This window comes from Garra rufa, chromosome 13 (assembly GCF_049309525.1).
Source record: "Garra rufa chromosome 13, GarRuf1.0, whole genome shotgun sequence".
Lineage (NCBI taxonomy): Eukaryota > Metazoa > Chordata > Actinopteri > Cypriniformes > Cyprinidae > Garra > Garra rufa.
This window is the reverse complement of record NC_133373.1, coordinates 40152001-40163028: the sequence shown is the minus strand read 5'-3', so window position 1 is coordinate 40163028 and position 11028 is coordinate 40152001. Positions and strand designations below refer to the sequence as shown.

General features: G+C 35.3%; 1 protein-coding gene across 2 annotated transcripts; it reads left to right on the top strand.

Annotated features, from left to right (window-relative positions):
• Positions 1 to 2539: 2539 nt before the first annotated feature.
• On the top strand, positions 2540 to 10565 carry wdr20b (WD repeat domain 20b). Of its 2 annotated transcripts, XM_073816584.1 has the most exons (3): positions 2540 to 2788; positions 5385 to 5567; positions 10512 to 10565. In XM_073816584.1, exons 1-3 carry the CDS (start codon positions 2540 to 2542, stop codon positions 10563 to 10565), a joined length of 486 nt encoding a protein of 161 aa, XP_073672685.1. The 2 variants fall into 2 exon arrangements, with proteins under 2 accessions (XP_073672685.1, XP_073672686.1); XM_073816585.1 differs by lacking the exon at positions 5385 to 5567.
• Positions 10566 to 11028: the final 463 nt, after the last annotated feature.

Sequence of the window (11028 nt, the reverse complement as noted above, 5' to 3'; positions counted from 1 at the left end):
ATATATATATATATATATATATATATATATATATATATATATATATATATATATATATATATATATTTTTTTTTTTTTTTTTTTTTTCAATATATACATACTTGAAAAAATGCTCAAAAATACAGAGAAAATGTAATATTGTGAAATATTATTACAATATAAAATAAAATAAATATTCTATTTTAATATATATTTAAAACCTAATTTATTTCTGTGATCAAAGCTGATTTTTTCAGCAAAAGTTTGGGGTCAGTAAATTTTTGTTATTTTTTTTTAAAGAAAATATTACTTTTATTACTATTTGTATTACTATTATTATTTGTCACTGCATTAGACAGCAAAATAAAAAAGCAAGCGTAATTGATTTTTAATACAATTTTCAAGCTAAACATTTATGCAAAAACAGGTTTGGAACATCTTGAGGGTGAGAAAATGATGACAGAATTTCATGTTTGGATGAACTATCCTTTTAAGTAAAATTAGGAACTTGAGGTGGTTTTGAGAAAACGCTGAGATATATGATCTGATGCATGAGTCGTGACATTCACATACTGTCAAGTGACTTTTGGTTCTAGTAGTTTCTAGATGTGCTGATTTTAGTCTGGAACACTCGAGGTTTTCTAGCTGCAGTTGTTTTCTGACCAGAGGAGGCACTGTACTGCCTTCCAGCACTTTCTTTTACATAAAACAAGCTTACAGTGTGTGTTTCACAGGCTTTTCCAGAAGAACACTCACCAGAGTCTCCATCCTGTCTTATATCTGAGGTTCATGCTGATATTTCAGTCTTAAAATAAGCATAGAAACTTCTTGCAGCAGCTGGTGGCCATCTAATCTGTTTAGAAGTGGCCGACGAGATACTATACAATCACATTATTTGTTACTTTTATCCTCTCGTTTAAATTATGCCTGAAATATAACGTGTATGGATGTACACACTTTAAAAGTTTTATAATAAGGCCTCAAAAGTTAGTATTTTGTCGAATAAGATTAGTTTGCGTCTTCTCTCTTCACTTTCCCTCAGCGGCTTAACGGACGCAGATAGCGCGTTGTGCGTCATGAATATTAATTACGTTGCGTGACGTTCAACGTAAAAAGCTGCTTAACTTTTATTTATTATACTTTACAAAATCTTATGGATTTGTATGTGATCCCTTGGCTATGTTCTTCTTGTTCTGTCTGTTCAAGCATTAAATAATAATAATAATAATAATAATAATATGAGTGAAACCCATATACCTGTGAAAATATCACATCGACACAAAAATCTGGCATTTTCCATCGATTTATTTTGACCAGAAGTGACGATCAAGGGATTATATAATCGGGTTATTTTTGTTTTTATGTGTTAAAAATGTTAACAATATTGAATGTGCATCAATATCGATAGTATGAAGTAACTGTAGCAATAAATAAATAAATAAATAAATCTGACCAAATATATATTTAAAATCTTTAAAAGTTATTTATGTTTTTAAATATATTTTTACAAATATTTATATTTGTAAATAAATCCATTTGTACAAAATATATTTATGCTAATATATTTTGAAAACATATTTTAGCTGCCTTTGAATAAAATAATAAAATAAATAAATCTGGCCAAATATATGTTTCAAAAGCTTTTAAAATTTATTTATGTTTTAAAATAAATTTTTATAAATATATTTGTACATAAATACATTTGTAGAAAATATCTAACATATTTTAGCTGCATTTTCTACATGGAAAATAAATAAATAAATAAATCTGGCCAAATATATGTTTAAATGTTTAAAAAAATGTATCAATGTTTTTAAAACATATTTTCCAGAATATATTTGTAAACAAATACATTAGAAAATATATTTACGTTAACATATTTTGAAACATATTTTAGATGGAAAACAAATCAATCAGTCTGGCCAAATACATGTTTCAAATGCTTTTAAAAATTTATTTTTATGTTTTTAAAATATATTTTCATATATTTTCAATGCATCTTCAAAATATATTTACGTTAATATATATACATAAAATGCTTTTAAAAATGTTTTTATGTTTTTAAAATATATTTTTAAAAATATATTTACAAATAAATACATTAGTAGAAAATATTTTGACGTTAATATATTTTTAAAACATATTTTATCTGCGTTTTCTACATGCAACATAAATAAATAAATCTAGCCAAATGTATGTTTTAAATGCTTTTAAAAATGTATTTATGTTTTTAAAATACATTTTTAAAAATATATTTGTAAATAAATAAATTTGTAGAAAATATATTTACGTTAATATATTTTTTAAAAATTAGGTGTGTTTTCTACATGTAAAATAAATTAATCTGGGCACATATATTTTTTAAATGCTTTAAAAAATGTATCAATTTTTTTAAAACATATTTTCAAGAATGTATTTGTAAATAAATATATACCACGACCTTACCCCTCACCTGTCCTGCGTGAACGCGCAGAGCTGTCCGTCTCGCACGCTCTCGCAGAGGAGGAGGAGGGCCGCGCGCATGCTCGTGCGCCAAGCGGAATGAATACTAATGTCGAAGATGGCGGCGGAGGGAGGTGGGAAGGAGGCGAACGAAATTAAAACTCAATTTACCACACGGGAGGGCGTCTACAAACTCCTGCCGAACTCCGAGTACAGCCGGCCGAACCGGGTGCCGTTCAATTCACAGGGCTCGAACCCGGTGAAAGTCTCGTTCGTCAACGTGAACGACCAGTCCGGTAACGGCGAGAGAATCTGTTTCAATGTGGGCCGGGAGCTTTACTTTTACATTTATAAAGGCGTCAGGAAGGTAACGGCATGACAGCTGCTGGGACTCTTTCATCAGCTTTAAATAAGTTTATAGTAATAAATCCGACACATGCATCTGCAATAATCAGTGTGCACTGGCCAACAAGAGCTTTCGACTGTCTAATGTTTGTAAATAATGTTTACAACTCAAGTTGCTATGTTAATGCAACCGAAAACACACTGTGCAATTACTGATTGCGTTAAAAGCGAGAGTTATGCATGCGGTTAAACTGCGAAACCTGTTGCATAATGTTATAAAATAGTGTAAATACAGTTTGCAATACAGTTGCAATCCAGAACTTAGTTTGTATGCTGTTTGAGGAGTTATGCATGAGGTTTTGGGTGGGTAACCTGTTGCATTATGTTGCAAAGGGTCCTGAGTTACGTAATTTAATAATTTATGTTTACTGCATCATTTGTAAATAATTTATTTAAATGCAACCTAAAATATACTGTGCATTAGGGTTTATGCGTCAGGTTTAGGTCGGAAATTTTAGCATTATGTGGTAAATTCAGCTTAAAGTTAAGTAAACTTTTGAGTTGTGCATCCAAAATATCCTATGCACAGATTTTGGCATTTGCATGGTTTTTGGGGTATGGAACCTGTTGCATAACTTATCTTTACGGCACCATTTGCAAATAATGCTTGTAAATGCAACCTAAAATATACTGTGCATTAAGGTTTATGAATAAGGCTTAGGTGGGTAATGTTTGCATTATGTTGTAACTTTATGTAAATGTATCTTAAAGTTCAGTTTATGCTAATGCAACCTAGAATATAATGTACAGTCACTGATTTTTGCACAGATACATAGTTATGCATGAGTTTTTGTGTGCATTACCTGTTGCATTATCTTGAAAAGGCTGTTGAATGTAAACTTTTGAGTTGTGCATCCAAAATATCCAATGCACTGTATTATTTTAGGCAGATTTGGGCATATGCATGAGGTTTGGGGTATGTAACCTGTTGTACAATTTATGTTTATAGCATCATTTGCAAATAATTTATTTAAATGCAACCTAAAATATACTGTGCATTAGGGTTTATGCGTCAGGTTTAGGTCGGAAATTTTAGCATTATGTGGTAAATTCAGCTTAAAGTTAAGTAAACTTTTGAGTTGTGCATCCAAAATATCCTATGCACAGATTTTGGCATTTGCATGGTTTTTGGGGTATGGAACCTGTTGCATAACTTATCTTTACGGCACCATTTGCAAATAATGCTTGTAAATGCAACCTAAAATATACTGTGCATTAAGGTTTATGAATAAGGCTTAGGTGGGTAATGTTTGCATTATGTTGTAACTTTATGTAAATGTATCTTAAAGTTCAGTTTATGCTAATGCAACCTAGAATATAATGTACAGTCACTGATTTTTGCACAGATACATAGTTATGCATGAGTTTTTGTGTGCATTACCTGTTGCATTATCTTGAAAAGGCTGTTGAATGTAAACTTTTGAGTTGTGCATCCAAAATATCCAATGCACTGTATTATTTTAGGCAGATTTGGGCATATGCATGAGGTTTGGGGTATGTAACCTGTTGTACAATTTATGTTTATAGCATCATTTGCAAATAATTTATTTAAATGCAACCTAAAATATACTGTGCATTAGGGTTTATGAATAAGGTTTTGGTGGGTAGTGTTTGCATTATGTGGTAACTTTATGTAAATTCAGCTTAAAGTTAAGTTTATATGCTAATGCATTCTAGAATATAATGAGCAGTTACTGACCCATTGCTATGCATGAGTTTTGGGGAGGGTTACCTGTTGCATTATCTTGAAAAGGCTGTTGGATGTAAACTTTTGAGTTGTGCATCCAAAATATCAAATGCAGTCTGTTATTTTAGGCAGATTTGGACATATGCATGAAGTTTGGGGGTATGTAACCTGTTGCATAACTTAAGTTTACAGCATCATTTGCAAATAATGTATGTAAAATATACTATGCATTGAGGTTTATGTGTAATGGTTAGGGGAGGGGGGGGGGGGGGGTAACATTTGCATTATGTTGTAATGTTATTTAAATCCAGCTTAAATTTCAGTTTATATGCTAATGTATCCTAGAATATAGTGGACATTCACTGATTTTTGCACACATCCATAGATATGCATGCATTTTTACTTGTTGCGTTATCTTTAAAAGGCTGTTGAATGTAAACTTTTGAGTTGTGCATCCACAATATCCAATGCACTCTGTTATTTTAGACAGATTTTTGCATATACAGGAGGTTTAGGGCATGTAACCTGTTGCATTATGTTGCAAGGAGTCATAAGTGATATAATTCAGTCATTTATGTTTACAGCATCATTTGCAAATAATGTATTTAAATGCAACCTAAATGCATCCAAAATAGCCAATGCACTCTGTTATTTTAGGCAGATTTTGGCAAATGCATGAGGTTTTGGTTGGATAACCTGTTGCATTATGTTGCAAGGTGTCCTGAGTGATGTAATTCAGTAATTTGTGTTTATTGCATCATTTATTCAGAATATACTTTGTGCATTTACTGTGAAACTCAGATATTTCATTGCTTTTCTTAACCTAAGGTCATGCATATGATGTTTAATTGCTTATTTCTAATTTGACCAGGCTGCTGATTTGAGCAAACCCGTAGACAAGCGGATATATAAGGGAACGCTTCCCACGTGTCACGACTCCAATGCGCTGACGGCTACGGCGGAGAGCGTCTCGCTGCTGGTGGGCTTTTCTGCAGGGCAAGTACAGCTCATTGACCCCATCAAAAAGGAAACCAGCAAACTGTTTAATGAAGATGTGAGTCCTGAACTCCATTCTAGCAATTTCTTTGTTTGTGATTTAACCTGAACAGATTTAACCCAGTTGTTAAGTCGGTGATCTGGACAAGATCAGATCTTCAGGTTTCTGAATTAAATATTACATATTACATATGAAAAATTTAATTGTTTTTTAATAACTTGAAAAAAATAAAATAATATTTTTTATCATCTTCTGCAAATACACATTTAATTATTTTGTGAAGTCAGTGATCTGAGCTATGCACAACAGTAAGAAAACTAATTGTATTGTCTTTGCATAAATTAAAAAATAGTGTGTGTGTAATGTAATCTAATATTTTTTTTTTTTTTCGAGAAATAAATTGTTAAATGAAGAAAAAATAAAATAAATAAGTTAAAATTTAAATTGATAAAAAATAGTAAATTTGTACTATATTTTTTCAACAACAATTTAATTTAAAATTGAATGAATAAATGATTGGAATAAATAAATAAATCAATCAATTATATTTTATATTAGAAAAATAAAATGTTAGGACCTTTAAGATTTTTTTAAATTATTTATCTATTTTTTGAATAGGTTGTATAGATTATTTAAATATTTATCTCAACATTTATTTTATTTTGCTGAATTGTATTGTCTTACTATTAAAAAAAAAACTTTTAAAATTTTAAATAAATTAAAAATTATTAATAAATTCTATTTTGCATAAAAAAAATAAAAAAAAATTTTTTTATGACCATTAAAAAATAAAATAAAATTAATAAGTATTTCATTGATTTTCCTGAATAAAAAAAAAAAAAAAAGTTACTTTTTAAGGCTTCAGTCACTTTTGAACGCGAAGGAGCCAAGTTTGACTCAGAGGGTTAAACCTATTTTAGCAGTTTTTGCAACAATTTTTTGCATCATTTGTAATTCCATCTCTCTTTTTATGTTTCTGTTCCAACAGAGACTAATTGACAAGTCTCCGGTGACTTGTTTAAAGTGGGTCCCTGGTTCAGAGCACTTATTCCTGGTGTCTCACGCCAGCGGTTGCTTGTACCTGTACAACGTGGAGCACACCTGCGGAACGACTCCACCGCATTACCAGCTCCTAAAGCAGGGCGAGAGCTACGTCGTTCACACCTGCAAGAGCAAATCGGCTCGCAACCCTCTCCTCCGCTGGACGGTGGGCGAGGGCGCGGTCAACGAGTTCGCTTTCTCTCCCGACGGGAAGTTCCTCGCCTGCGCCGGACAGGACGGCTTCCTGCGGGTCTTCTGCTTCGACTCGGCAGAGCTGCACGGCACCATGAAGAGCTATTTCGGCGGACTCCTGTGCGTTTGCTGGAGCCCGGACGGACGCTACGTCGTGACCGGCGGAGAAGACGACTTAGTGACGGTGTGGTCGTTTTCCGACTCGAGGGTCGTCGCCCGAGGACGAGGGCACAAGTCGTGGGTGAGCGTGGTTGCGTTTGATCAGTGCATCACCAGCGTTCAAGACAACGAAGCGCCGGCGGAGTTTAGCGGAAGCGACGAAGACTTTCAAGACCAAGTGCAATTCAACGGAAGCCGTGAACGAGCGAATAGCTCGCAGTCTAGACTATCCAAACGAAACTCTACGGACGGACGCGGCGTTAGCGTGACCTACAGATTTGGCTCGGTCGGTCAAGACACTCAGTTATGCCTATGGGACCTTACAGAAGACGTCCTGTTTCCGTTATCCAGGACGAGGACTCATACGAACGCCATGAGCGGGGAAACCAGCGCTAACGGAAACAACGGCGCGACTCCGTCGAACTCTCCTTTACCGCGGTCGAATAGTTTGCCGCACTCGTCAGGGAACAGCCCAAACAGCCACAAACCCGGCATCGCGGACGGCGCTTTGATCGCGACCGGCGTCAGCAAATTCGCAACGTTAGCTTTGCACGAAACGAGGAAGGAGCGGCATCAGGAGAAGGACCACAAACGCAATCATAGCATCAGCTACATCAGCAACAAGAGCAGCGACAAGCTCAACCAGCTCATCGGCACACGGACGGCCAAAGCGGACGCCGCTAAGATGATGGGAACGAGCTCGTGTCCGCGCATGGAGGAGATACCCTTGCTGGAGCCGCTGGTTTGTAAGAAAATCGCCCACGAGAGACTCACCGTGTTGATCTTTCTCCAGGACTGTCTGGTCACGGCCTGCCAGGAGGGTTTCGTTTGCACCTGGGCACGACCTGGAAAAGTGGCGAGTAGCGACTCCTAGATGTGTGGTATTATTAAAGGGTTACTTCACCCAAAAATGAAAATTAGCCCATTATTTACTCACCCTCAAGCCATCCCAGGTGTATATGACTTCCTTCTCTCAGACGAATCCAATCGGGAGTATATTAAAAAATATCCTGGCTCTTCCAAGCTTTATCATGGCAATAGGCAGGTGTTTCTGTTCAACAGGTCAAAACAAGTCCAATAAAGTTCATCCAGTTGATGCATTTTTGTATCCATATATCCACATTTAAAACGTAAACGTCTGCTTCTAAATCTAACTGGAGAAAGGTGATTATTATGTTTTAAATATGGATATTTTTCTTAACGCATCGATTTGTTAAAGGAACACTCCACTTTTTTTTTGGAAATAGGCTCATTCTCCAACTCCCCCCGAGTTAATAAGTTGATTTTTACCGTTTGGAAATCCATTCAGCCGTTCTCCTGTTCTGGCGGTATCACTTTTAGCATAGCTTAGCATAGATCATTGAATCCTATTAGACCAATAGCATCTCGTTCAAAAATGACCAACGAGTTTCCATATTTGTCCTATTTAAAACTTGACTCTTCTGCAGTTATATCGTTTACTAAGACCGGCGGAAAATGTAAAGGTGTGATTTTCTAGGCTGATACGTTTAGGAACTACACTCCCATTCTGGTGTAATAGTCAAGGAAGTTTGCTGCCGTAATATGGCCGAAGCAGGCGCAGTAATATCACGCAGCGCCTGAAATTAGTTCCCAGCTGGATAACTTCCAACGAGGGACGATCGCTGTTCATGCTGTTGGTCACATTGTGCTGCGATGTGCTGCGTGATATTACTGTGCCTGCTTCGGCCATGTTACGGCAGCAAACTTCCTATATATATATATAACTCTGATTGGATTTGTCTCGAAGAAGGAAATCATATACACTTAGGATGGCTTGAGGGTGAGTAAAAAATGGGCAAATTTCTATTTTTGTTGGAATCATTTTGGACCCCATCCAAGATTAGGAAGAGTTTGTTCATTCCTCAGATTTGTAGAAATGTGTCGTTCCATCACTTGCTCACCTCTGCAGTGAATGGGTGCCGTCAGAATGAGAGTCCAAACAGCTGATAAAAACATCACAATAATCCACAAGTAATCCACACCACTCCAGTCCATCAGTTAACATCTTGAGAAGACAAAAGCTGAAACAAATCCAGCATTAAGATTAGGGCTGGGCGATAAATCAATTTTATTGATTAACTCGAATGTGTAGTTTTATGCTGATTTGTTTGAATGAAAATCGGTTTTCTCTTTAACAACCGCCGACGCTCCCCTCTGCATTTTATTTTAGGCCTTATTTTTATTTTATTTTGTTTTTAACTCAAATACAAGTCTGTAATCCAATGAAATCTGCACAGATCAAGCAGCGTTTACAAGCCAGAAAAGCTCTTAAAAAAACTTGTGGCTAGGTTTTGATGTGAGAAACAACAGGAGATGGACTTTTTCACTGGAGGAAGCGTTATTATGGATTATAGACTCGTATTTTAATTAAAAATGTCTTGATGGATTTGATTCAGCGGATTACTTGTGGATTACTGTTATTGTTTTATCAGCTGTTTGGACTCTCATTCTGACGGCACCCATTCACTCCAGAGGATCCATTGGCGAGACAGTGATGGAATCACACATTTCTACAAATCTGATGAACAAACAAACTCATCCTAATCTTGGATCACTACTGATATGAAAAGATGACATTTAATAGCAAAAGAAATGTTATTCCATCACTCGCTCACCAATGGATCCTCTGCAGTGAATGGGTGCCGTCAGAATAGGAGTCCAAACAGCTGATAAAAACATCCCAATAATCCACAAGTAACCCACACCACTCCAGTCCATCAGTTAACATCTTGAGCTCCATCTCTAGTTGTCTCTCACATCAAAATCCAGCCACATATTTGTTTACAGCTGTTTTGGCTTGTAAACAGTGCTAGCTAATCAGGAAGCATTATTGTGGATTATGGACTTGTATTTTAGTCAAAAACATCTTAATGATGGATTTGTTTCAGCTTTTGTCTTCTCAAGATGTTAATTGATGGACTGGAGTGGTGTGGATTACTTGTGGATTATTGTGATGTTTTTATCAGCCTTCAATTCTGACGGCACCCATTCACTCCAGAGGATCCATCGGTGAGCAAGAATCAGTTTCTAGTGTGTGTTTTAGTTTTAAGGCAACGCTGCACTCAACTGTGAACATTCTGGCCATGATGCCAGGTTTTGTTTTTGCCAAATGAACTTCTGATCACTGAACTGAAAGGTTTGGAACTCAACCAGGTGAAAACACTTAGGAAAGGCTATTATACTTTTGCTAGTGTTGATGCTTTTGTACTAAGTTGACACAGTTAAAAAATCTGAAATAGTTTTGTGATTTAAAACAGATGTTTTCTATGGTTTTCTGTGGTCAAATGTGAATTTTCAGCATCATTACTCGTCTTTAGTATCACATGATTTTTTTAGAAATCATTCTAATATACTGATTTGCTCCTCAAGAAACATTTTCGATTATTACAAATGTTTAAAGCTCTTAATATTTGTGTGAAAACCACGATGCATTTTATTTTTCAAGATTCACAGATGATAGAAAGTTCAAAAGAACAGCATTTATTTGAAATTAGAATCTTTTGGAACATTATAAATGTCACTTTTACTGATGAATAAATGTATTAACTTCTTTCAAAATAACTCATTTGTCATCTTTTTTCCTTTTAGGGCTTGTTGTCGTCCCAAAACCCAGCCAACTCTCCCAGCGGGACAGTCGTATAGCAGCTGTAACCGGACGTCCCAGAACCGGCGCAGACCTTCAGACAAATTATATCAGACGAGTCACGTGTTTACGTTCACATCAAAGCCTCTCAAGATCATATTCCACCCTAAAATGAACAAAGCTGATATATTTTTCATAAGCAAAATGAAGCCTATTTTAAAGACCATTTAGATTTTCTTGACAATTGAACACATTTTGAACCTGATTCTTGTTACTGTGATGCAATAGTATTTAATTTATACTGAGTTTAATTAAAAGCAAAATAATTCTGTCCAAACAGGACGGTTTTCACTACTGTATTATTTTTTTTTTCACATTTTAATAAGCTACTCAGAATTGAGGAAAATGTGTTTAATTGTCATAAAAATGAAAACAAATGGTCATTTAGGGTGAAACATGATATTCTCAGCAGGTTTTGAGAGTTAAACTGAGGTTCAGTGTTGTGTTCAGTATTTTCAGTAA

Coding starts and splice junctions, on each gene's coding strand:
- wdr20b (XM_073816584.1), top strand. CDS start 2,540: ATGGCGGCGGAGGGAGGTGGGAAGGAGGCGAACGAAATTAAAACTCAA. Junction 2,789..5,384: donor TTTATAAAGGCGTCAGGAAG/GTAACGGCATGA, acceptor TAATTTGACCAG/GCTGCTGATTTGAGCAAACC. Junction 5,568..10,511: donor GCAAACTGTTTAATGAAGAT/GTGAGTCCTGAA, acceptor TTTTCCTTTTAG/GGCTTGTTGTCGTCCCAAAA.